This window comes from Psittacula echo (genome assembly GCF_963264785.1).
Source record: "Psittacula echo genome assembly, chromosome: 4".
NCBI classification, from domain to species: domain Eukaryota; kingdom Metazoa; phylum Chordata; class Aves; order Psittaciformes; family Psittacidae; genus Psittacula; species Psittacula echo.
The window spans coordinates 83,195,649-83,222,811 of record NC_137738.1 but is presented as its reverse complement, the minus strand read 5'-3'; the positions used below and the strand labels follow the sequence as shown (position 1 = coordinate 83,222,811).

Here is a 27,163-nt window from a genome sequence, read left to right as displayed (position 1 = left end):
ATGGGTAGTGTCACCTTACACTAGACCAGGTTGCTCAAAGCCTTATCCAACCTGGCCTTGAACATTTCCAGGGATGGGGCAGGCACAGCTTCTCTGGGCAATATGTGCCAGTGTCTCACCACCTTCATAATGAAGAATTTCTTCCTAACATCTGATCTAAATCTATCCCCTTTCAGTTTAAAGCCATTACCTCTTGTTCTATCACTATATGCCCTTATAAAAAGTCTGTTTTCAGCTTTCTTGTAGGCCTCTTTAGGTACTGGAAGGCTGCTATAAGGTCTCCCCTGAGCCTTCTCCAGGATGAAGAACACCAACTCAGCCTGTTTTCATAGGAAACATGTATTTGCTATTACACATTTCCCCCATTATTCTTTTCATAAATCAATTTTTGTGCTTTTGAAACCTTTGATAGAACGAACTGCCCAGTAATTACTTGAATTAATATTTTTAAATTAATCTTTGTGGAATATAGAATTTAATTTAAAAGAGTTAAAAATTACTTATATTTTCTTTACATAAACTCTAAAACTTTGAAATTGAAAATTTTAATGCAGATGTGTAATAAGTGGTAGGAAAAATTAAATTTCTCAATGTGCGAGCAAAAACTTCCTAAGCATTCAGAAAATATTTTGAGATAGATGTTTTTCTAAGAAATAGCCAGCATATTTTCAGGAAATGCAGATACCCCTGTGATATCATGACACAATCTGTCATTTATTTTCCTTGAGAGACTCATTGCTGTCAATAATCAGGAACTGACAGGAAGAGCCTTGTGGCCTGAGCCCCGTGGGATAGTCCCCAGGCTTTTGTGCACACTGAATGTCACATGTTTATAAGTCACAAAGTTTGTCTCTGTTTGTTCTTTGGTCCATATTCACTTCCAAACATAAACCTGTCTTTCCATTACGGAACAATCTGAATGTTACTGCAAAATAACCAAGCTGTAAAACTGCAGTAAGTCCCACCTCTCTGATACCTATGCAGTCTCACCCGTTTTCTCATATTTGTCAGTGTTCCAGCTTGAAATAAAACTATAAAAATGTTTAAAGGAGTTTCTTACCAACTTTTTTTTTTTTTTAAATATCTGAACAGCGTTGTGTCCTATGCTTGTTATCCATCATTTTGGAAGAGTCACCTGGAGCCATCAGGTGAAAATCACTGTTATGTGTCAAGCGAATATGGAAAAAACCATACAAACGGGCCATGTCCTAATGCTTTGGTAGAATCCAATCGGTTATACCGGTGTGCCGCCCACTACAGGGTCTCCTCAAAAGTAAGTTCATGTTGTTCACCATTGTCTCACTCAGTTTTCTCCACTGGGTTTGAAAATTATCCGGCATATGGAAATATGTTCGCTTTACTTGAATACTGGAGCTGTGACCTTTTCCTGTGTATTACCCTTGTATTTTCAGAAGAGTTCAAATTCTTTATAACTTCTCAGTTTTACATCATCTTTTTAAAGCTGCTGCTTGTGATATTTATTAGAGATAGAAAAGAAAGTATGCAGTCATAACTGAGTGTTAGTGCTTCTTAAACATGCTTCTGAAAGTTTTGTTCATTTGGCAAACCAAATATTGTCTAGCAGAAATACAAGTACAATCGTACATTCATATCATCCATACATATATTTTATGTACACAATGATAAATTAGTATGAGTTTTAATTTTATGTAATAGAATATGTTATCTTCCCTTGCTCTCTCTGCTGCCGCTCTTACCTTCCTTCAGGAAACTGATATAATGAAAGAAATCATGGACAAAGGACCAGTGCAAGGTATGGTAAGTTTGGAAGATGATAATATTATTATTGAAATAATTGAAGTGTGCAATGTCCTTGTATCAAAATATTAGAAAACACAAATTACATTCCACAGTGAATAGGACAGACATATGCACTGTAGCTCATCCAGGGACATTTGATGGGCAAGTAGTGCCCCTAAAGGTGGATATGCCTGCAACATAGACCATGATGAGTAAAATGGCCTTGAGCTGGATTTGTTGAAAATCTGTGCAAAATCTGTGTGCTTGAAATGTGCCTTTTTCCCATGACAGTTTCTTGCTTATTGATCAAATAGTAATTTGGGGATGTGCAGGACGAGGTAAATGTTAGCAAAGCTCTCCTCTTTAGGGCTGATATTAATTCTCCATTGGCTGAGGCTAACCCACCAAGTCTGTTCTTGTCTGAAGGCAATGCTGCAGTATATGGGCCCTCCAGCAAATCATTAAGTTCTGGAATACTCCCGGAATTCCCCCTTTCAGAACCCAAATATTCTTGTTGGTTGTAAAGGGCTGCTAGTTTTGAATTTTTGTGCTGAACCCTGCAATGGAGATCCCTGACCTCTTAGAGAAAAAGACTTCAGCAGGGAATGAGGAACTGCAGAAATGTTGTTTAGCCTGAACACAGTCTGTTTGGAGTCATGGGTGGTGCTGGCAGCACTTGAAAATGCAGGTTCCTGCTCACCCCTCAGGCCAGTGTAACTGGAGAGGTTGAGGGCTGTGGGGTTTGGGGTGATGGTGAAATGTCATAGCGCAGGCTGCCCACCTCTTTTGAAGAAAACCCAAAGCCTTTTACTTAAGGTGACTTCTGTGTTTCTATTGCCCTCAACTACATGGCAAATTATCGTGACCTCCAACTTCTCATCGAAATGGTCTTGATTCTTAGATTTAATTCATTTCAGTATATCATGCAGTTGAAACTACTTATTAAAGCTCTTTATGTGGGCAGTTGCAATTAATCTGAAGCTCAAATTTAACAAGATCAAAATCATCAGTCCTTTTTGTTCTACCCAATTTTGTTTGCTCAAGTAAAATATTCTTTCCCATGCTGCATTTGATCTAGAAGTGAATGCAGTAATTTCTGCTGGCTTTGAGAAAATGAAAAGATTAGTATCCTCAAGAAAAAATTTTGGGGCTTCTCTCTAATATTGCATTCATAGTCCATGTATATACAGTTTGCTGGATTAATCTGCCAGTACTAAATCTTCCACATAAAATAATCTATATTCAGCCATTTGTTAGGTTTTAACCACACAATAATTCATACATTTTTTTTTAAATGTCAATGCTTTTTCAGAGAAAATGTCTATGTCAGGTTAAGGTAATGCTGTATATAGAAAAATCTGAAGAAGAGTTTATGACTGAGAGTGTGTATGACTGAGTAAAATCACATTCCATTTTTTCTTTTTGTTATAATGAGATTTTTAAGAGTCCAAATTATGACTCAGTAATTTGTCACTGATTCTCTCTTCTATCTTCCTGTACTACAAATGCAATCAGTGCATACTTCTAATTTTCAAATCATACCATACTTTTATTTTCCCCTGAAATATCCTGCAAATGGTCTGCTACCGAAAGAGATTTTTCTATTATTTATTCACTTGTCATTCCTCAAGAAGTTACAAAGTGCTTATAGCCAGTCTTATCTAGTGTACTAAGTAATGTTTAACAGCTGGAAAATATTCAAGATCCTTTCAAGACCATGAGGTAGAAAGCCATCCTGTTTGATCATGAATGTACATGGATTTGGGGCATATTGAATGTTAAGGAAAATGCATATTTTTTTAACAATTGTGAAACAGTATGCGTAGGAATGTAGTTGAAAATTTTCTGCTATACAGCTTTCAAATTTGAATGACAATTTGTCTCTGACATACCTCATTGTTTTAATGGGTCAGGAACTGAGCAATTAGCACTTTGAGATGCAAATAATGAAACACCAGTTTTTTAAAAAAATCTGGTTTCAAATAAACACAGTGAAGTTTCATCAATGCTTTAAAAGCATTCAAATGGACAATCTAATGTTGCCCATTTGTCTTTGTTTTTAAATAGACTTTAGATAATGTTCTGATAGTTATAATGCTGATGAAGGAAAACAATCCTTTCTGTCACAGTAGTCAGTCCCAATCAAAAGAAAAGGCAACACATTCATGGTAATATATCAAAGTTTTGACCCTGCAAAGGTTATAATTTCAGCTATTATGATATTGGAAAGAAAAAGGTATATTTAATTTGCTAACACAAGAAAAAGATCCGGAGAAAACGCTAGGCTACATTAATGTACAGCGTTACGCTCTAGTTCTTTTTGTAGCAACCACTTTTAGTTCTTTATATCTTCATACGTCTATGAGGCACAAATTCTTACTTAAGAATTTTATCCAGAGGAATCCATAGTAGAATGAATTTTATAATCTGCTTCTTTTATATATCTGACAGCTCAGCATGACTGTGGTAGCTGATACATGAGTTACTGTCAACCTTAGGAAAATCACTACCTCCACTGATTCATTAATAATTAATCCATTGATTTTGGAAGATACAAAGTCTCTTCTACATGGGAGGCAACAAAGTTGGCTGGTGGACTGTGATCATCCCAACCTATCCAAGTCACAATCCATATCAGGACAGAGTCACAAAATAAAATATATCAGTACTTGATTTTGAATTATCATTTCTCTGTCTACCTTACACTTCACATACCCAACCCACTTTATTCCAAAGACTGTACCATTACTTAGCTCCTGATTGCAGGGATATATATACACCTAGATAAATAGATAGATATGCAAATACACAGGTATATGTATTTACATATATAGAGAAATATATATTCATATACACACACACAAAATGGAGACATGTAATCGTGGATAAAATTCCCTCACATAGACTAGAGTTATTCTGGAAATAAACTTCAAAATTTTCTATTTCATTTTAGTGGAAATAATTTAGATATTTCTTCACACAGCCAAGTACATGTTTTTTACTTAAAGTTCCTGATAAAGAATAAATTGTTTTCTGAAACTGAATATATGGAACTTGATTTCAAATAACAATGTGATTTAGAAATAAAACTACCTTATCCTGTCTCAGCCTGATGATAGATGTGATCTTCTAACCTCAGACCTACTGTGGGAGAAGTGAATTCTGCAGTCCTTGCACTCACCCCTATTTCTTTGCCTCCTTTTGGCCAAGATATCAAAATAAGATCCAGGGAAGCCTCTATAGTATTTTTTTAAAAGACTGATGACCTTCACTTCTCCTCTGACATCCTCACCTGGACTAGGGCCAGTGGGAGTATTTTTTCCCCTTTCAGTTCCTTTGTACTGTTTTAAGGCTCTCCCTCCTCAAGCTTCTTGGAAGCTCAGAAACCTCAACAGCTGTAATTTTACATAGCAGTACAGGGACATCAGCAGGAGTTAAACTCCTAACTCTATACAGTAGTGAGCCTAGGGGAAAGGAGGGAACAAACCTTTGCAGAGAGGTCTAGCAGAGTCCTGAGCTTGCAGCTAGAAACCAAGAATAAAGTTTCCGTTATTTTCCAGTCTGTGCCTGTCAGTATGCGTGAACTCTGGTTCTTCAGGCAGCTTGGCAGAAGCTGTAACATTATTCATTAAAAGCATTTAACTTTTTTTCTGATTTAAACGATATCTCTCTCCCCCAGACTTGCCACCTAGGTAGCATTGTGGCTGCTTATTCTGCATGCATTGTTCTTGGCATACATTTTTTATGTGAGAGACCTCATTAGCAAAGAATATTTTTAGCCAGGTTTCCTGGGCATATGGGCTCATTTGACCATTTATTTAGCTGTTTTCTTTCATCCGCTAAAATTTGTCAGTGTTTTCTGTGTTCAGCCAAGTATGATAGAGGCCAAGAGGTTGTAAGGATAGTTAATTTCCTTTGAGTTTATGCAGGTAGGAAACAGAAATTTGAAAATGTGCCAGACAGAAAAAACTGCAGCATGAGCTCACCTTAACAGATACTGCAGATCTATACCAGGCACATATGGCATAAATGGTCCAATCACATAAAAACGGTCAGCACAATACAAATTGTACTTTATGGGACTCCCAAGGTGCAAGACTTTAGGAAACTGGATTTTACTAATTCTTATGTTCCAAGCTGTGTGGCAGTCTAAGACTGTTAAAATCATAAGCTAAAACTAAGTTGAAGTTAAGCTCTTATGTAATGCTTCTGATTCACTGGAATCTAAAGGTAATGCAAACCTGGAAATATTTTCATTTCTGTGGATCTGGTAGCTCAGATATAACAAGGCAAATGATACTAAGGTGGAAGGCCAAATGTGGAAAATAAACCAAACAATTTTTTCTTAAAAGAGAAGTGAATGATATTCATAGGAAATAATGAATAGAAATAAAATGCAAATTGCAATCTTCATTCTTTGGCATAAAATGTCAAGTCCATCAGCTCTTCGGTCCTACACTTTTATGGATACAAAGGAGGTGTTTTCCCACACTTTTAGCTAAAAGGCATAATGAACATATATACAATTTAGTTCTCCATAAGGAGATTGTTGTGTACTTATTGCACTGTATCTCAGTTTCCTAAAAAGGCATACTGGTTACTCCACTGTATTTCACAGGATATACATTGTCTGTTAAATACTTCTCCTGAGTATGCAGCTGCCTGTCAGAACAGAGGATTTTGTACATGTACCTTGATATTTGTTTTATTGAACTGGATTTCAATGGAACTAAGAAAACACAAGTAAACCTACAGGAAGCAATATTTCTTCTCATTGTACTGGAAAAAGTCTATGATAGGGAATTTTCATGACATAGAAACTCAATTAATTTGACAAGAGACCTTCGAGGGAACTCTGTTAGAATATTTCCCTCGGATCACTCACAGCAGTGAACTTCTGAAATAAGTGAATTTAGTGTAATTGCAAAGTAAACTTACACAGTCCAACACACAACAAAAAACTAAGTAGTAAAATGCAAGGAGAAAAGAAGAATCTAAGAAATATTTGCTGACTTTAGATTTTTCCTGGTTTTTGTTCTTTGGTTTTTTTTAGCTATAATGAAAGTGTATGAAGATTTTTTCCTTTACAAAGGGGGAATCTATAGACACTCCCAAAAAGCAGGATCTAGATGGAAAACTCATTCAGTCAAACTCCTTGGGTGAGTAAAGTATATTCTTTCCCCTTTTCCTCTGTCAGTTATGAACGCTATAAAATGTCAATAGCCAGTTTGGAACTCAAACGTTTCACTTCCATAGGTGGAGCACTGTTAGCTCCTAACATAAAAAGTGAATCTTCACCATTAAGTGTAAAACCACTCTTTTGTATAGATTTTAATGTCTTCAAGATTAAACTATCAGTTTTTCATGTCATTAATTTGTTTGAATGTAAAACATGTGTCTCTGGTATAAAAAACCTTCACCCAAGCTATATGTGCCGTATGTAATTTTTTTGAGCAAAGAATAATGCAAACTCCTTGACCTACATGAAATAGTCACTAGAATCTCATTAAAGTTGGACTTTAAATAAAATTATTGAGGATTATTGCATTCTGCTTACCTGAGATGGTTCCTAGAGGAAGGAAAAGAAGACATGATGACACATAGGGTAAAAAATGTTGGGGTTTTGTATGGGTTAATGTTTATTTTAGGTGGATTTTTTAGTTATAACTGCTTTTGTAAAAGAGATTAAATATTTGTAAAAGGCAGACATAATAGTGAATGACTATATTGAATTGGTATTTCTAATCTCTCAGAAGCATTTCTGAGGTCTTAAACTGCCCATGAATTGTGCAATATATAAGGTGCAGAGTTAATAGAATGAGAATAAATTTTGGTGAAGCTTACAAGAGCTATTTGTACAAACCCTAAAATGCACACACAAACTGTCTAAGTGATCATTTGATCATAAGGATTATGAATTCATTGACTGGTTTCCCTTCTTTTGCAACTTGAAATTGCTAGTTATTTTCTATCATTTGAAGTCTCCTTATTTATAAAATCAGCTCTGATGGGACTACATGGCTATCTCTAGTAAGGTACTATGTGACATCAGGCTCAGGGAGAGAGTGGGAAAAGACAGAACAGCATGGAAGCAGGATAGAAAAATATGGAACAGCCAGCTGCAAGCTGTGGTTACAGATAGCAGACAATTTAGGTTTGATCACAGTCTACATGGAGAGTGAAATAGGGCTTTCAGCAATTCGAAGGCAGGATGGACTGACCACACCAACATTTAGAGAAAGTAGGATCTCTCAAGCAGTTTCTGTGTCTGTATTCCAAAGACAGGCAGGTAAATAATAAAAACGAGTAATGGAGATTAGGTTTCATAACAGCTAACTTTTGATGTGCAATAGTTAGATTCCTATCTCACTGCTAGGCACCCATGGTTCCCATTACCTTCCATGGCTATTCTAGGTTTCATAACAGCTAACTTTTGATGTGCAATAGTTAGATTCCTATCTCACTGCTAGGCACCCATGGTTCCCATTACCTTCCATGGCTATTCTTCTGTTCTGTCCTGGTATTTATCTAAACCTGAGCTGAATTGCTTTGTTGGATCTTATTTCTTTCTGCTGACTATAAAAGAACCTGTGGAGTAACATCATACTTACATAGATAACATTAAAATGTCTAGGTCAGACTAGAGGAACCTCACTTGTAATAGAATCATAAAGTAGCTTAAAATCAAAATGACCATCTGAATGATACATAACATTCATAGTAAGTGTCTTCAGAATGTCTTGCATATTTATGTTTGTGTATATGCACATACACACACATTCATGGACCTATGTGTATATACACATACATATTACAACTCTTAATGGCACCAGAATTAAAACAAGATGAAAAAAGCACAATGAAAATGCAAATAACAAGTGGGACTAAGGCAGACAAATTGGTCAAACTTTGGTAATTTTAACTTCTTCTGCTTTGCTTTGTTATTTTAAGAAGACTAATGACTGACGTGAAACTGTCATCTTTATCTCAAGGTCTCTTAATAATCAAAGTAGAGTGAATTCATATCAAAGATGAACTTGGTAGCAGATTCATCTTTTAGACCTATACATTTCACCTAAAGTTGCTGAACAAACCTGTCAAGCTTATTCTATAGCAGAGCCTCTGTAAAATTTATGCTTATTTATTTATTTATTTTTTTCTTCTTGTCCTTCTGCTCCTCTGGCTTTCTTGGTTCCACCTAGAAAAAGACGAGAGAAGAGAAATGTAGTATCCTCAGGGAAAGAAAACATAAGGCAGATTTATTAATGGTGTAAAGATGCCAAAGTCTGTTCAGCATAGAGGAATTACATTTGCTTGTATAGCTACAGTTCTAGTTTGAATATATTCTTTTCAAAGTTGGGCATAGTGAAGTAAAGTATCCATCATTAATGTCTGCAGCCTGTTCAGACAAATCTTCTCTCAGACTTTCTCCTCTGCATTACTTCAGTATCGGTGCCAAGCTGTGATATCTGATCCATACCTTCACTCAAAAAGCTGTATCTGCTGATACCCTGACACTGAAAAATTCAGAAAGGCCCCAAACTCCCAAGACTTTGGCTACAATCAGATCTATGGATTGCCACCTCAAGGCTTGAAGGAGACAAGAAAAAATTTATTAAAAACCTTAGATACTGTTTCACAAATAAGATAGATTTTCAGATGTTTGGAAGGTTATCAGAACGACAAAGGACTTTCATAAAAGGACATTGAGGGGTTTATATTAAGTGGAAACATTTTTCCCCCTCTATTTTTGTCAGTGATTCACTGGAAGCTTTAAATTCAATAGTGCAGCAGATTAAACGGCATTGAAATATCTATGCCCTGAAAAACTTTAGTTGAATTTTACTTAACACGAAAAACCATCCTAATTGAGATAAAATTGACACGTGAAGCAAAACCTTGTGTTTTAGTGTTGAGGAAATAGCCAGACAGAGCAACAGCACTCCAAGATTTAATAAACAATTGACTCACCTGTGCAAAGTCCAAAGGCTTGAAAAAGATACCAGTGACTCCTATTAGTGACATCGCATGTTTTGGCTTTGAACACACTGTTTTTCTCTTCATTTTCCTCTTCACTTGTCCTCACTGAGCTTAGATTCAGAATAACAACAAATAAGTAACTTCTTAAAAGAACAAAAGTTATGACCCAAATTATTTCTACCTGACTAAAGAAATCTTGGGTTGAGTTTTCTTTTTTTTAAGAGGAGGGTGGAAATCTTACTTTGTTGACTGTACTTTTATCAAACAATCAAAATCAGATATTATAGTTTAAAAATTGAACAGTAACACTTCAAAATGTTTTACAAAAAAAGAAATAAATTAAAAGACGATAGGGAAAAATACACAGTCTCTGATGATTCATGGAGTTAAATCTTTGAGACTGTCTCTAATATAATTCATTACAGTAGATTTGTGGGAATGATTTAACTATTGACTCACTGATGATTTGACTCATCTCTCATGCTGGAAAGTCCAGGCAAAACTATAGTTTCAATTTCCAGCAACCATTTTCTAGGAATTTTTATCTCATGGAGAACACTAGTCAGTGACCCCAACCACCTTCTTATTAATAAAAGATTGAAAACAAAACTTTTGTGTTATTGAGTAGATGAAAATCTTAGTTTTTGAAAAGTGCTAGTATTTTGTGTTACAGCATGAAGAATAGGACATAACCTGCAATAGCTATACCTTTCTTTTGTCTGGTGGTATTATATCAGTTATATGACCAAGTCTGTTCTCCTGCAAAACACCTCAGTTTTGAAGCCACTGCTGATAAGTTAGTTGTGTTAGGTTATACTCCTATCTTTTCTACTATTTTATTTGAAGATATTTAATAATCAACTACTATGTTTTTTTTCTGAAAATATTCCTTATACTTGTGAATTATACTTCCATTGTACTAATATAGTTCCTTGAAAAAGAAACTAGGAAAAGTTCAAGCAAAACCAGTTTCCATTCTGTAGAAGAATACTTAAAAAGTCTCCATATTCTGGTTATTTAACTGTCAGGCAGTTAAAATAAATAAACTGTGCATTCAGGGCCTACTCCTACAGAGTTAACATCAAGGAAAAGTTATTTCTGAGAGGGACAGCTAAGATGCCTCCACTGCATGAAACTGGACACAAAATTATGAAAATCCTTTTATATAAACATGCAAGTCCTTATTCTTTTATCTGAAAGAGCACCAAAATTCTCTTTACAGAGTCAGTTGGAGCTAGTTTCCTTTGAGTAAGTGGAAATACCTTGCTTACTTTTTCTCCTGAAGGGGAAGGAATGTAATTCAATGAAATTGCTTCTTTTTATTCTAGGTTATTTTTGATTGAAGATCATGATGGCTTCTTTTGGAAAAGCTGAGTCATGTATTTCTTGCAGAATATTTTGTCAGACAGAAGAAAGCTCTCTCTTTAAAATACCTTTTGGTAATTGATAGGCAGACCTTCTTCCCCGTTTTCTATCTATAGATGCTTATATATGGCAGTTTTCTGTTTCTGCTTGGTGACTGAGCCCCACATTCATCTAGGTTGTTAGTGTCTATATATTTTGACTTATTTTCTCAATTTGTCACACAAATACCTATTGCTATTGGTTTTTTATCAGTGACATATCAAATTTAGTGTACTGCTCCAGTCATATACTGTATAACTCTACTCAAAAGAGGCATGATCTTGCCTACATTTAATCCCAGCTTCTTATGCCTTCTTTCTAATATTGTTAACATACCTAAGGCAGACTCCATGACTATTTTGCTACTCACTATCACATCTATTAGCTTTCAAGGCCTTAGCTTCCCTGGAGACACTAGAAATCTCAGATTACTTTTAACAACGTGGAATGTCATGAGTTAAAAGCACGTAGTTTGTATATATCTACTTTAGGAAAAATTGGTAATGACTACATTGATTACACGAACTACGGGATTTCAGGAACAAGAACAGTCAGAGAAAGAAAATTAACTGTAGGAGGAGATACTGTATTGACTATTATAGAAATTATATCAGCTAGCAACTCTGAAAGTGTCAGTTGTTTATGAAGTAGTGACAATCATTTATTAATTCCCATTGATTTTAACTTATAGTCAAAATATTGATACCTCTCAGATTCACTTTTCTTTCAAGATTGCTTTCTGAAAGCAGATAATGGCAACAGGATTTTTTTTTCTACTAAATCATTTTCACTTACAATGCTCAACACAAAGGTTTTCTGTTCCATGATTGAGACTCCAAGGCACAGCTTTTTAACAGGAAAGATTAACTAAAGTGTCATTATCTGTTCCAGTTTGTTGGTCCTTAAACCAGCTCTTGCTCCAAGCCATGAGGGAACATAAAATGCATCCCAGATTAGTTTAGTGACCTTTTTCAGACACTGCATTCCTAGTTTAATTTTGTCCAACCGAACTGTGACATCTATGATTTTGTGTTATATTGTGAAAAACCGATAAATATCAGACCAGAAATTTCCATATTGTTTATCATGATAGTTTCACCACCTTGTCTAAATTCTTTGATTTTATACCTGATTGTTTAAGATGGACAGAATCCAAGTCTTTCAGTCTGCAATGTCTTAATTCTCCCAGTCATTTATTCTGTGTTACAGTTCTGTAGTTCTGAAAGCTGATGCATTCTATTGTCTGCTGGTTCCCATTCTAATGCTTTATTCACCGTATATTTCCTAGTAACTTCCAGTCTTCTGCTTTGCTCTTCTCAGAATTAGGCAATTAATTATGCCAGGATTCAATGGGATATTCAGGCAGGTATGTGCTAGATATCCAAATTCTCATCAGAGATGGTGATCTAGTCCACAAAGTCAGTGGAGACTGGAGGGCAACTCAGCTACAACTGCTCATGGATCAGTTAGTTTCCCCTATGCAAATATTTGATGTTACCAGAAGTGGGAAGAGCCTCCCACTTAGCTGTGTCTTCAAAAGGATGTGGACGTCTCATAGGTCCTTTGTCATGTTTCCCAGAAACACGTGGATGTCTCAAGTGCCCTTGAGGCATCTCAAATAGCCCTAGACACCTGCATTTAAGAAAGTGAATGACTGACATTGTATTCTGTTTACTACTGTGGGACACATACGTTTAGATATCTTAATCTTGAACTAAATCCCACAGTGTTTTACCACCAGGAAAAAGACAAATTCTGATTTCAGTACTGACATTAACATTTACAGGAAGGATAACAATGCCAATGTACAGCTTAAATCTCAAAAGAAACCAGTAAAACAGTAGTACATGGTATTAACTATGTTTGTGAAAATATTGTAAAGGAACTATTATATATTCTGTTTCTCCACAGTATAACCAAAGCAAAAATTTACATTGATTAATAGTATCTTTGTCCTACATTATGCCTGCCATAATGTGTACTAATGTTTCACTTTTCTGGGACAGAATTGGGTGGTATAGGTTTCACTTTTAAACCCTAATGGCTTACTTAGCTCCTTCAGGATTATACTTCTAGTTACTTGATTTTTTAAAAATTTTGGTTTTGAAGACTTTGAGGGACCAACCAACACTTCCTCTGAGCTGCTGCTATGCAGGGAAAATTATCTGGAATGCTATCACTTTCCACAGTTGCTGTCAATGATATAGCAAGTTCCTTTTTACTCCTATAGTGTCTTCCATGAAGGCTCCTTTTTAATTTATTAATAAATAAAATTTTGCAGCTAATGTTTATCTTAAAATATGAAATAAAGAAGTCAAATTGCCAAGATTACCCAGATTCAGGCAAATGTATTTGTACAGAGTCCCATCTATGTAGGAAAACATACAGGACATGAACTCCATAGAAAAAAGATTGTTTTCTGAGTTGCAGAAGGAAGATGTCATACAGTTTCCAGTCAGCTTAATGGATGGCTAAGAGTTTTAGAAGGTTAACATTTCCTCTGAATTTATTTTCAATTACTAAATATTATCTGTTAATTTTGACAAATTCCTCTCAGTTAGTCATTGTTCATATTTCAAGGAGTAGCACTTACAGCAGCAAGTAAACCAGCACTAAAAATTCAAGCTGAATTTAATATTATTAATTTATATCACATATTTCTTTATAACTCAGAAAATTCACCTTCATATGCCTGGCTTAACAACAGAAAAGATGTTTAGAGATTTGTTTTCTCTGAGGAATCTAAACTTAAATTAAGTTTAAAGTGGAAGCTGTGCTTGAATGCCATAATGTTTGACAGGTACAGCTAAGGGATACAATGAAGAATAAAATTATTCCACTAATAAGGCTGAAATCATGAAAACTACTAAAGTAGTTTTCTTTATAGGCAGGAAAAGGGAAAAAGAGAAATTGAAAAGATAAAATGCAATACTTAAGCTGAGAAATCTATTTTAGAAAATTGAGAAATCCATTTTCAAAAATATGTCCTCCATTCCTAAAGATACTACTGCAGAAATACTTTCCACTAAGGAGCTTTTTGAAAGAATTCCTTCCTCTTTAGAAAATATATTAGTATGAATGAGCCTAGAAATATCCAGAAATGCTTTTGATGGAGCTGGCATTCATTCCCCAAGGCAAGATATCCAATCAAACTAGAATGTGGCTACAAAAAACACATCATTGAACAATAAATATAGACTGCAATTCACAAAACAACGGCTGTTTCCATTACAGGCAATGCCTTATCAGACTGGGAGAAGCACATCAGCCTGGGAAAAATGAGAATTGGTAAATCTCAGCCAGTCTTTGGAACAAGTGCCAAGTTCTGGAGAGGCTTGGTAAAAAACAGGCCTAGGAGCTCATGCCACAGTTGCTGCCAGTAAAGGACTTAATTGAAAGAGATGACACACTGTTCCACCTTTTCTGCTAAGTCCTGCTCCCAATTCATGCCCTAACGCCAGGACTGTTTTTGATCAGTAAGCTGCAAATCAGCCTTTTTTTCTATCTTTAGACTGCAGCTATTAAAAAAATTGGCAAAATAACTTGCCCCACCACCATCTGTTGGTATACTTAGTTATCTGTTACACAAAATCTATACATTTAATACAAAATTTAGTAATTTGTAGAACTGTAGACTGAGGCTGGAAGTTGTTTGGTCCAACTCTCTGCACCCTAAATTGGCAAGGCCATCTTAGATCAAGTTGCTTACACCACTGAACACTTCACATTAGAAGGGATCTCTGAAAGTCATTTGGTTTAATTCACTACCTCAAAGCAGAGCAGCCTTCATAGTTAAGGTTCATGGGGCTTCTCAAGTTGAGTTTTGGATACCTCTGAGGACAGATATTCCACAAGCTCTCACTTCAGTAATGTCTAGACACTCCTGCTGTAAAATACTTTTTTTCCTTATGTTCAATTGAAATTCTCCCTGCTAAAAACTGTGACTCATCTTCTTACCATCTGCTGTGCTTTTATCAGGAGAGTCTACTCTATCTTCTCTGTACCAGACTTTTGAAAAACAGAAGACAACTAATAGATCTCCCTGGAGCCACCACTCCTGAGGGCTGAACAAAGCCAGCTACATCAGCCTTTTCTCATATATCATATGCCCAGACCCCAAACATCTCAGTGGACTCATGCTGGTCTTATTCTAGCCTGTTAATGTCATTCCTGTATGAGGAAGCCCAAAACTGGACACGGTGCTCCAGATTCAGCATGGCAGGTCCTGAATAAAGGGGATTAGTCACTTCTCTTGACCTGCTGGCTGTACTCTAGTAAACTGTAATTCAATGTATTTTAGTTTGGAGTGTTTGGGTGAATGTCCATGGGCACAGGTTACTGAGAAAACAGCTTTTTTTTCTAAACTGTAAGATAAAATGAATGTTTAGTACCTCTGTATCTGACTATGATGGAACAAAACCTAGGAAATTAAATTCATGGATATGTTACTGTCAAGGATAAAAAAGGATCCTTTTCCATTTTGGTTTCTAAATTTTATTCCATTTAGAAACACTTCTGAGAATTGGTAAATTCCTATCAGTGTCTGAAACTAGAAGCTGACTTTTTTTTTTTTTAAGGATATAACAAATGTTAGAAAAAATATTTAATCACAGAAAAGTGAGTCTGCAGGAGCTGATCATCATTCTGCTCAAACAAGTGGGGAGATATTGTGTAATACTGAATGCAGAAATACATGAATATAAACTCAAGGCAATTTTCCTCTGTCTTTAAGGCTGGTGTAAATATTGGACTTTCACACTACAGCTGATGTAATTTTTTTTTTAGTAAAATGGTCAGTAGGAGATAAGTCTGAATCTGATATGAAATCAGACAGCCTATTTATTATTTCAAATTTATAATCATGACTGACTGTATCTGAAACATATTTTGCCAAAAAATGGCAAATAATATTAATTTTATTAGTGAGTAATAAATATTAACAATCCCTTAACTTTTATGTGCTGTTATGAGGCCTTTTTAAAAAACAGAAATTATTGTCAATTGTCATTATGATCAACATTATTTTTATGACTTTTTGCATATAATGAGCAGTAGCTACAATTTGTGCTTGCAATTGTTATATAGACTTCACCTCCCTGCTAGTCACCAATTTGTTTCGATCTTTTTCCTTCGGCAGGAAATGCAAATACTCCACATACATTAGGGTTTACTGCCAATTAAGGAAAATGGATGCCATCTTGGCTGTTAAAATTTGTTTTACAAAGACAAAAATCCTGATTTCCCATTCACAGCGTAGGATTTCTCATCATACTTTTGCTGCTTGCCTTTCAAATGGAGCACTGCAAACACAGCCCAAATATGTGACATTATAAATCAATAATAAACCCCTTGTTTATGGGTAATGGTAATGGCCCAAATAAACCCCTTGTCAGTGGCATTCAGGATATTCTAAGATTAACTTTATACTATGGAAAAATCTGTAAAAGTTCACGTCCTTGGTTTTCTGTTTATTTGTGCCTTTTTATAGGCACCCAAGCATCATGACCTACAAATAGTAACTTGACAAACACTCATATAGAACAAGAAAGAACTCTTTGAACAGTCAGTAGACATACCATATATACCTAGCTACCTAAGAAGTGCAGTGCAGCTTTTGCTCATTGAACTACATACAGACAATTGGTTTGGAACTTCTGTCCTGTATATATACAAAGTGATTTTAACAACTCAGAGCACTGTGCAGTTCAGCTACAACTGCACAATTGTGAAAGTCCTATCACCTAGCAGGCAGGGGTAATTTCTTGTGTTTTTTCATGGATGGTGCTACAACATTAAATGTGTCCTCAAAGGTGTCAAAAGAAATATTAGGTAAGTTTACAAGTCATCCCCCACACTGTGCCATAAAGCAGATTAGGTTGTCAGCAGCTTAATTTGAGCTGAGAAAAACTGTGAGCATTTTCAGTCCCAAATCACCAGCTATTTTTGTAAAGGTGCTGGGTGAAATCTTTAACAAAAATGTTCTGAGGGATCTTCAGTTGAAGAAATGGGTTCCCATTAGTTTCAGTAGTCTTACACAGTTCAGTTCAGATAGCAAGCTCTTCAGAGGAGAGATCCTGTCACTAAATCAAGGTTTTTGCAATGACGAACTTAAACTACACTTGCATTAAGTTTTTGTAGTCCCTAATGGTGATTTGGCTTGTGGCTAACAGGATACTTACCTTCATTTTCATCATCAGAGTTTGTTATTTAAACATGGAGATGCCTATCGGTCAGGCCTTGTTCTGATACTAAGACAAGCTTTTATTTTCTGGTTGCTTGTTTAAAGCTTCAAAATGTGAACATATCCATGAAAGGCTTCACTCAGACCATCTCTTGTAACAGGTGGGGAGCATTAACTGACAAAAAAGGACAGAAACAGAAGTTCTGGGTAAGTAAATCCTTAGTACTGGGTTTTGAAGAGAAAGAAACAATCTCTACAACACAGATTATTGAAAAACAACTTTTTTCTTCTCATTCACTCTCTGCATCTATTTTTTTTCCTTCACCCTCAAGTCTCCTTCATAATTCTATTCCCTTTCTGTCAGCTTTTATAATATTGACCTTTGAACTATAGCATCATCTACCTCAATTTTAAAGCCTGTTTTATCCGACGTCCTACCTGTATCCGTGTTTTTTTCCTACACTGTCTTTTCTCTTTTAAATCCTATTCAAACTCTCAGATTTTATTCAGATTTCCCTTGAAGACTCAGTTATTTCTGATGCCTGTAAATGAGACTTAGTAAAAGCAATGTATTACTTGTTAAAAAGTTTGGAAAAGACAAGCTATCTAAACAGCATTGGCAAATGTGATACATATATCAGAAAAAAAATAATTGTCGTTTTCAGACATTTAGAGCAAGTCAGATTTTATCGCTATACTTGCAATTAACAGCTCATCTCATTATTCCTGTGTTCAATAAAGGTAATTTGGAGCTGATGGCAGAAGGCTTTTGGTAGGTAGTTTCACTGACATCTAGGGCAAAACTTTTGCAGACTTCATTAGAAACTAAATTGCTCAGTATGCCAATAGCTACCTGAACGGAACCTGATTTATTAAAAGTCAGATTTTTCATATCTTGGGTCTCTCTTTAACAGATTAGTTGTAATTGGAATTTTGACCACTGTTGTTTCAATGACCGCTTTCTCCAGCCAACAGTTATGTTACCAAATGATTTTTGCTTCGACTTATGTAGCTGCCTTGTAGAAGTAGTATCCCATTTTTGTTAACCTTGGTTTCAGAATTGAAATTTTGGTCAAAACAAAAAGGAACAAATTATTTGAAATCAGAAAAACATGCATTCTGATTCTCAGCACACCAAATCTGAGAAACTCTGTTTTTTTAAAAGGAAACTAACAAGGGATTCATTCTGCATTTTACACCTGCATTTTAAAATATGACTTTAAAACTAAATTATTTTTTTCCGCTTTGTTTTTCTTTAGATTGCTGCAAATTCCTGGGGAAAAACTTGGGGAGAAAATGGTTATTTTAGGATTCTACGTGGACGAAATGAGTGTGATATTGAGAAGCTGATTTTAGCTACTTTGGGATAGCCCATAGTCTTCCACCCTAGTTGTATTGTACCATACTCTGCTTTATGTATCCATTATTTCCATTGTTTCATATTGAGTCTTTCTAGAGAAATAAAAATGTCTTCTCTGTAAGTTACCTTTCTTGTTGTTAGGGCTCACTAAGTCTTTCTGACTGAAACGGACTACAGCTATTGCAACACTCTCAGATCTTTCCTGGTACAAACACCCCTTTATGCTAATAGCAAGTTTTATCCAAAACTACTGAAAACCTTGGTGTCTTTCAGGAAGTTCCCTCCTTTGTTATTTACTTCTCACCAATATTTTGTTATATTGCTAATGGTTGATTGAACAGTGTCTAAAATACATGAAGTTACAATGTTAATATTAAACTCCTTACAATACATATTCTGGACAGAAATTGATTTAGAAATATTATGTGCTCTTTCACACAATTGGCTCAGACAACTCATGGTCACCCTGGATAAAAAAATACCAAAGAAATCTGAGTTTTAATTGTTGCAAACCAATTATTTACTATCCTAGCTTAGATAAGTTGTATCTGTGTATCATTGTCTTTTCCTGGAAATTAATGTTTTTAGTAGTAGATTCTACAAAGTTGATGCATTTAGAGTAATAAAAAAATTACTTGCAATGAAACAGCATATTTCCTTTTCCACAGCCATGATTTAATATGTACAATTCTAATGATTTGCTTAATTAAAGTAAAATAAAGAAGAAAATGCAATTTCTCCTCAATTAAGTCTAGACTAGATTAATTTCTGAACTGCTTGCCTTCCACTCACTGTTTAACCTGGGAACAGACATGTGTTCCCGTTCTCAAAAGCCTGTTTCCAGTGGATAAAGACTGAAAAGACATTCTGTTCTTTGCCTCCACTGACATATCTATAGTCCAGGTATAGTTCCTGGTGTTGGCCAGCAGGACCATTAGAGCAGGCAGGACACTCAGAGCCTCTTCTGCTCCTAATGCTCCTATAACTGTTTCTGTCTGAAGAAAAAGCCTACTTTCATGTACCCACTCCTATCAGCATTTCTACAAGTCTTGACAGATGTAAGGACTGTTTTACTTATTTGTTCATTAAAATATGTATATATTGCAACTACCGATATAGGAAGAAATTAACTACTTTCTACCCCTTTTAGTTTCAATTAACCCAGAAACCAAATGCCCACAGGAATCATCAGTCATAAAATTGTCTATGAAACAACCTGAGAATGTTGAATAGGTGGGGGGAAAAAAGCTGCCATGAATTTCCCACGACACCTTCAGGGTTTTTGATGGTCTATGCTTCATTCTTTCTAGAAAATTAAGAACTTGACTTCTAATGTCATTAACAAAGGAGCAATAGCTTTTTTTCAAGAACTTTTCATGGTAGTGGTATACATCCACTGTCTTTCCTCCTGAAATAACGACTCTTAAATTATACTTAGATCACAATTTCTGTTGCATCACTACTGAAAAAGCTATCATTAAAATGTTAGTATACTGTTGAACAGCGAGCTCTTCTGTGGCTTCTAGTGTCATACAATAAGTTGAATTGGAATGCAAAAAACCTTCATCACTTGAGATTTATAACAAATTGTAACACAAGCAATCTTAGCAGATCTAAGAGCAGAAGAAACTTTTCTAGGTTTAGTGTGCTAAACCAGTACTTTAGAGGAAAATATACTGAGCCATCTACACAGCTGCTTCCCAATGTTGTCATGCATTGATTCCATAAACATCAAGATTTCAATAGAGTAGGATATAGCTCTGATATGAATGACACTGTAAAAACATATTCAGTCAACTCTAAGGTTTTTTGTTCAATTCAACTTGAAGCTGATTCACACAGCTGTAGCTCTTTTGTCAGTGGTTGTGGCTACTCCAGATTTGCTTGTGAGATCTTTCTAGGATCTGGGCTGTTACATTAATTTTATTCAGTGATGAGAAACTCAAAACTAATCTGCTAAATCTTTACCTGATCAAAGGGTCATCTTGGCTTGAACGAAGCACCATATGCAAGTGAAACAAATTCAATTGTGCCAAAGCAATCTGATGGCTTGCAATGCAATATTTCTTTACCCACCTTATGGAGTAGGCTTTTGGTGATCTGAGTGGTGTATGTGTGCAGCACACTCTCAGTATTTCCTTGGTTTCATAAGGCTGCTGTCTGTAGAAATGTGACAGTGCTCAGAATTTAATAGGCAGGCAAAATTCTCTGTACCTGGAAATCAATTTGCTCTTTGGAAACAACCTTGTTGAGGCACCTATTCTGCTGCTACTCAGAGCCCAAGTAAAAGGTCTCCTGCTACTGCAAGTCTTCTCGCTTAGAGTGATCAAGAAACAATAAAGTCTGGGAGCCACCAGTAGCTCTGTCTCATGCAGACCACGTGGAGACAGATTATAAATATCAGAAGGGCTTTAAGATTTTCTAGTCCACTGTTTGGTGAGAGTGTGAGGAAACTTGTTCTTCATTAAGATGTCACCTCTCTTATTTCTCTTCTTTTTTGGTCTCTCCATCACTAATGCTGAATTATACCTGCTAGATTGGACTACAAGTATCATCTAGCCTGCAGCTTTCTTCTGTATAAATAGGAAGGAACAATATGCAGCTGAAGTTAATTCAATAGGGAGCTCATCACCTTTTAATCATTGGTATGTGTAATAGTCTGTGAGAACTGCAGAAAGGAGTGGTAACAGGAAGGGAAGGCAATGCAGGAATGGCTTTCAGGTTTGTGACACTGTGTAAATTTTCTTTACCATAAAAACAGGAAGGTAACATTTTTATGGCAAGCAAAAAAATAAATCCCCACACAGATTGCACATTACTGTATACCTTGTTAACAGCATGCTATATGGAGTTTTGATTAGTTGTCAATTTAACCATGAAAGTTTAAAACTGGGTATTAAAATAGCTAGAAGAGTGTATGTATTGGGACTTAGTACCTGACAGTATTCATATCTAATGGAAAAGTCCTTGTCTAAATTCCTGTATATTTAGAAACATTTTCAGATAGAAATACAAACAGAAATACCTGTGAACTTTGGGAGTTTATATCTTCCCAATATTAACTGAGCAGAAGAGGCTCCTTTTGTAATTTATATTGGTCATCTTTCAGTGCTTTCCCACAATCAGATCCTAAACTTTATTGACAGTATCTAATAGATGAACACTGTTAGTGCCCTTTGAGATGGCTTTAAGTGGAATTAATTTTAAAATTAAACCAGCTAAGAAGCCAATAAAGGAACTCTGCTTTTTTCACACTATTGTTACCACTTTTTCCCATCCTATTTCTACAGGAAAATAGCCCATCTGTTAAATGATAGAGAATCACACCCTGAAGATTGGCTTCCTATTTAATGGAAAAATGTTATCAAGCTTGTTAATATTCTACAGCTGAATCATTTTGTTTGCATAGGGGTGCAAGCACTGAATTCCTGAAGGCAATTGCTCTGCTGAGGGGTCTGGGTCAGGAGCGGACAAATGAGTCACAGGGAGTTGCCTCTACACCTGGGTCCAGCCAGAGATTTTGGAGGCCTGAGAGGCATAGAAAGGTCTTTCCCTATCTCACTAGCAATCGGTGCACACAATTTGGCAAGACCAGGTTTCTAAAAAACTGATGACACTTGCCATAGTAGGGATTTTCATTTCATGTTACTGTTTCATAATCATGCATGATGAAAATGCTTTCACACAGCAGCAATACATTAGCATGAAAGCCCAGTATGTGCATACTGCTGCTAAAATTGAGAAGAGAGAAGTGTTTGAACATCTGTCGTGGTTTAAGCCCAGGCCGTAAGTTAGAACCACGCAGTCTACTTCCCCCCCCACCTTTCTTCCCTCTGCTCCTGGAGGGATGGGGAGGAGAATCGAAAGAATGCAAATCCCACAGGTTGAGATAAGAACAGTTTAATAACTAAGGTATAACACAAATCACTACTGCTACCGCTAATAATAATAATAATAATGATAAGAGAAATAACAAGGGAAGAGATACAACTGCTCACCGACCAGTACCTCACCCCCACCCCTCTGTGATCCAGCCCTTCCGGGCAACTCTCAGTTCTACATCCCGGGCATGACGTGCTGTGGTATGGAATACCTCTTTGGCTAGTTTGGGTCAGGTGTCCTGTCTCTGCTTCCTCCCGGCTTCCCCTCCTCCCTGGCAGAGCATGAGACTCACAAAGTCCTTGGTCAGGGTAAACATTCTGACCAGCAACTGAAAACATCGGCTTTATCAGTATTATTCCCAGGCCGAAAGTCAAAACACAGCACTGCACCAGCTACTAAGAAGGAGAAAAACTGACTGCTGCTGCTGAACTCAGGACAACATCTCACTTAATAAGCACAATTGTTTGAGAACAAAAAGCTGAAGGCAGCCAGGCTGCAAAATGAGGTTGAAGCAGAGGAAAAGGTTTTGCTAGTGTGATATTTAAATGTTTCGAATTATGGGAGAAGTAGGGCATATGAACATCCCCTTGAATGCCATCTTTGGAGAACTGAGGAGCCCTTGTGCCAGCACTGAGTCATTTCTATCCTGCCTTTAATTAGCAGATGTAATCTGTGGCTTGAATTTTGCCTGTCTGCTGGTTACTGCCTGTTCCTTTTTCTTAGGAAGCTGTGGTTAGGTAAAAAAAGGAGGGTTTTTTTTTGGGTGGCTGCTTTGTCTGAATGTACAGAGTGAAGTCCTTCTAGGAGAGATTCCCTTGGGCATGCTGAGCTTAGGGAGGCTTCTGGGCTTTAACCTGGTAGGCAGTGCTGGGACTCAAAACTGTACAGCTCTAGATGTAGCTTAGTACAACAAATGACATGTTTTAAGGGAATATAAGCAGAAAGGGGAATCCAAGGGAAATAAGGAACTTGCATCTGGAGCAGGAACTAGACAAGCTGTGAGAGGAATAACAAGGGGACTACTCTTCCTCAGTTCCAAGGATCAAGGAAAGTTGCTAGACTGAGAGAAAGCAAGAAAAGGAGCTACACTTCTATGAACCAGGTATGGAGGGAGATTGCTTGTAAATCTTTTCATCTTAATGCTTTACTAGAGACATGGCAGGAGTTGCAGCTGGGCACTAATTCGGTATCTACCTTTTGGTAGCTATTTCCTGTACGAACAACATCTTTGCACCCACTGCAAGGATTAAGCCTTTAACAGGATGGAGACTGTGTCTTTGCCTGAGTTATGTTTAGGCATAATCTGCCTAAACAGCAGATTATGAGCAACACTGCTTTATTCTAAAGCACTCTCATGTTTCTTCAGCCAAGATATACCTATATCCAGTTATTATGTTTATTTCCAGACACATTCAATGTGGGGACTCCCTGCTGCTGAGATTTTCTTGGTCTTTAACTCCTGGTCCCTTGTGTTGCTCAGCAGTCACTCAGAGCCAAGGAGGCTGGTGGAGCTCAGTGAGAGCGGGCTGCCTAGCAAGAACCTCTACTTCATATAACAGCAACTTGGTTTTAGGGAATATTAAAAGCAGAAGGAATGTAATGAAAGGAATCAATTTTTGGTTTTATTTATAACAGTGTAGCTGTCAAACACACATACTGTGTTACTTATCATCAGTGATTGTTATTACTTCATCTATAACACTTTATTGCTGTGCCTGGAAAGCACATCAGCATCACTCAAAGCCATACTCAGAGAAGGCAGGTGAGAAGCCTGAGTCAGTTGGTCAGATTCTCCTTGCCACTGAAATCCTCAGTGCTTTAAAGTTTTGGGGGGCATTTGAAGCCATGGGCCACCTCAAGCTGTGTATGAAACATTTTAGAGTTATCTGGAGGTTTCACTCAGCTGTGCCAACAGTGACAGTCACATAAACACATAGATAGGAACTCAGGAATTTAAGCTACGGATTTGGTCTAAGCACAACCATGTTTCCATTGCAAAAATTTGAGTACTATCTTCTTTTCTTTTCCTCTGCAGCAAAACCAGAATAGGAGCACCCATTTAGAGCATTACATCTATCAAATCATGACACAGGGCACAATGTTTTATCAAAGAAAAATTTCTAGAAAACTTAGGTGTTAAAAGCAAATATTTAGCCCTCGTGTGCGGTACTGTCATAGTGTGAAGAACTCAGGTGATGGTCCAAATTCACTGGCAATATTGCTTTTGTATGTAACAGTAACACTGTTCACTGAGATAGCATAAATCCCCCAACAGGGCTTCTGCTCATCAAGAAGCTTGCAAGCAGGGAAACTGGACAACCAAGGATTTAGAACCAGCATGTATCTTCTTTTTTCACTCTGTACTCTTAGCTGGCATGATCCACAGCCTGCAGAAAATTGTATTAAAAGCATGTGACCTCAATAGAAGTCAAATTGCTGAAGCTTGTGAAAGCCTTGACATTAAGAGAAAGCCAAAAGAGTAGAAGGGGAGAACAGGGGAAAAGTGGTTTAATGATTCTTCCTATTTTCCACCAGGTCTGGAAGCAAAAACTAATTGTATTTTTGTCTTGGAAACAAAACTCAGCAAGTTTTGCTGGGTTTCAGCTCACTTGAAACCAAAAATTATAACTTATTATTAGAAACACTTACAAATATTTTAGCAAGTCTAGGCCAAGCTCTGAGAAAGCCAAAAGAGAGTATGTCTCTACTGGAAGTTATATTATGCGTCATCTTGTAATGGTTCTACTCTACCCAGCCTGGCTTGGAACTCACCCTGCATCACTCTGTTTGCCTTGTTGTCCAAACCCCAAATGAACTGAAGATTAACATCATGATTAACAAATGACAGAAGATTAACACAGCTGCACTAAAGGAAGGCACCAATTTATTATTATTTTTGTTTAAATAAAGCTCATTTGACATCCAGTGAATGCATCCAGCTAAGTTTCATGTAACACTTCTACAGAGAAAAATACTACAGTAACATGGGGGAGGCTGACCTGGTGTCATTTTCAAGGTAAATAATTGCATAATGATTCATCACAGAAAAAAGGCTTCATAGAGGGAAAAAAATACAGCTGATCACTAATTTTTCCAAACCCTGACTTATTAATTATTCAAGTAAACAGGAAAACTTCCTGCTTTTGAATGAAGTTTGGATGAACAGATGGCATTTCATTAATTGACTAGTTTTAATGCAGATTTTCATTCACTGTTCTGATGCTTCTCTGCCTCCACACGGTGTGTTCCCTCTTAATGTGTTTGCTATTGTTACTATTGACATGCTTGTGTTTGGGACAGTGAGGTTGGTATTTAAATAAGGTTGCAGACAAGCCATCTGTGAAATATTGTGCTCCCATAAACTTCCATGAGGTCTCAAAAAGGCCACTGAAATTTACTTCAGGAGAGCATAAGTACAAGAAATCTAATATAATTCCTGGGTACTGAATTTTCTCAATGGACAGACCACCTAACTGGAAAAAATATAAATGGGCATAACAGCAGGTTTCATATCACCTATCAGTCTGATTTTGTTCAATCTTCTTTCAGCCTGAGTCTCTGTCAGCTTCCTTTCTATACATAGCAATGCATGCTCAGTCCTCACTGGGATACTATATGGCTCCAACCGCAGAGGCTTTTTTTCCAACAGAGACTCACTTTAAAAAAGGTAAAATATTAGTCAAGATAAAATCTTGAGGAAAAACTGGTCACACTTGGATACAGATGCTAAGAAAAGCCTTTGGATTAAACCTGAAAGTCCAGCTGATGCTAGGAAAGCAAGATGCTTGAATAGTTAAGATGGATGGCACAGGATAAAGTTGTGCTTGTGTGGCTTTTAAGGCTATTTACAATTCCCTCTGCATGAGATGCCCTGAGTTTTCAAATAAGTAAGTTCAGCTTCAGGGAGAGTTAGAGGCTGTTTGGAATGTGTGTGCTGGGATCACACTAATTGTCATGGCAATAGCTACAGTACATGTGTGCATTTGTGGGTGCATGGACCTGTGTGTCTGGATAAACACACTGAGATGTTTTCTCCGAAGCACTTGGGTATTGGGCTGTTCTGAAGGAATGCTAAATCCCAATGACAGGCAATTCAGGAGGTCAGGGTGAGCAGGACTGGGTAAATCTCAGGGAAGAAAATAAAATTTTCATTCTAAAGGCGTGTTGCTCAGTCTAAAGACCATGATGGTATCTGTAGAAAGCAGGTGAATTTGCTTTGCTGAGAACACTAACTATACAAGATGGGGCTGTATAATAACTTCTTCCTGTAATATCTTTTATTTAAAAAAACCCAAACAAACTCATTATACATGAATTAATGTTTATCCAGAGGCCAAGAACTTTATATTTTCTTATCACAGGGACTGCTCTGCAAAAGCATCACTCTCTTCGGTGTCAGTGGTGATGCTGTCACACAGGAGGAGCACTGGAGGGAAAGGGAAAACAAATAATTCTTTGTCCATGTGTGTTCTTGAATATAAAGATCTGACTCCTGTGGTGGTGTAATGAGAGATGTGCACTGGTTTATTTTATTCACCAGGTTCTTTCCCTCTCTGCAAATGCATGCAAAAACCCAGAGAAGCAACGTTGGCATC

The 27,163-nt window shown here is 36.7% G+C and overlaps 1 protein-coding gene across 1 annotated transcript in view; it reads left to right on the top strand.

The window, feature by feature from the left end:
* TINAG (tubulointerstitial nephritis antigen) overlaps positions 1-18,696 on the top strand; it is a gene marked incomplete at both ends in the record, with an annotated part of 48,165 nt that extends 29,469 nt beyond the window's left edge. Inside the window, 5 exons of the mRNA XM_080615643.1 lie at positions 1,093-1,273; positions 1,729-1,774; positions 6,815-6,920; positions 17,488-17,533; positions 18,586-18,696. Of these exons, the coding sequence (XP_080471769.1) occupies positions 1,093-1,273; positions 1,729-1,774; positions 6,815-6,920; positions 17,488-17,533; positions 18,586-18,696 (490 nt within the window). The remainder of the gene's footprint in view (positions 1-1,092; positions 1,274-1,728; positions 1,775-6,814; positions 6,921-17,487; positions 17,534-18,585) is intronic.
* Between the last annotated feature and the right edge of the window lie 8,467 nt (positions 18,697-27,163).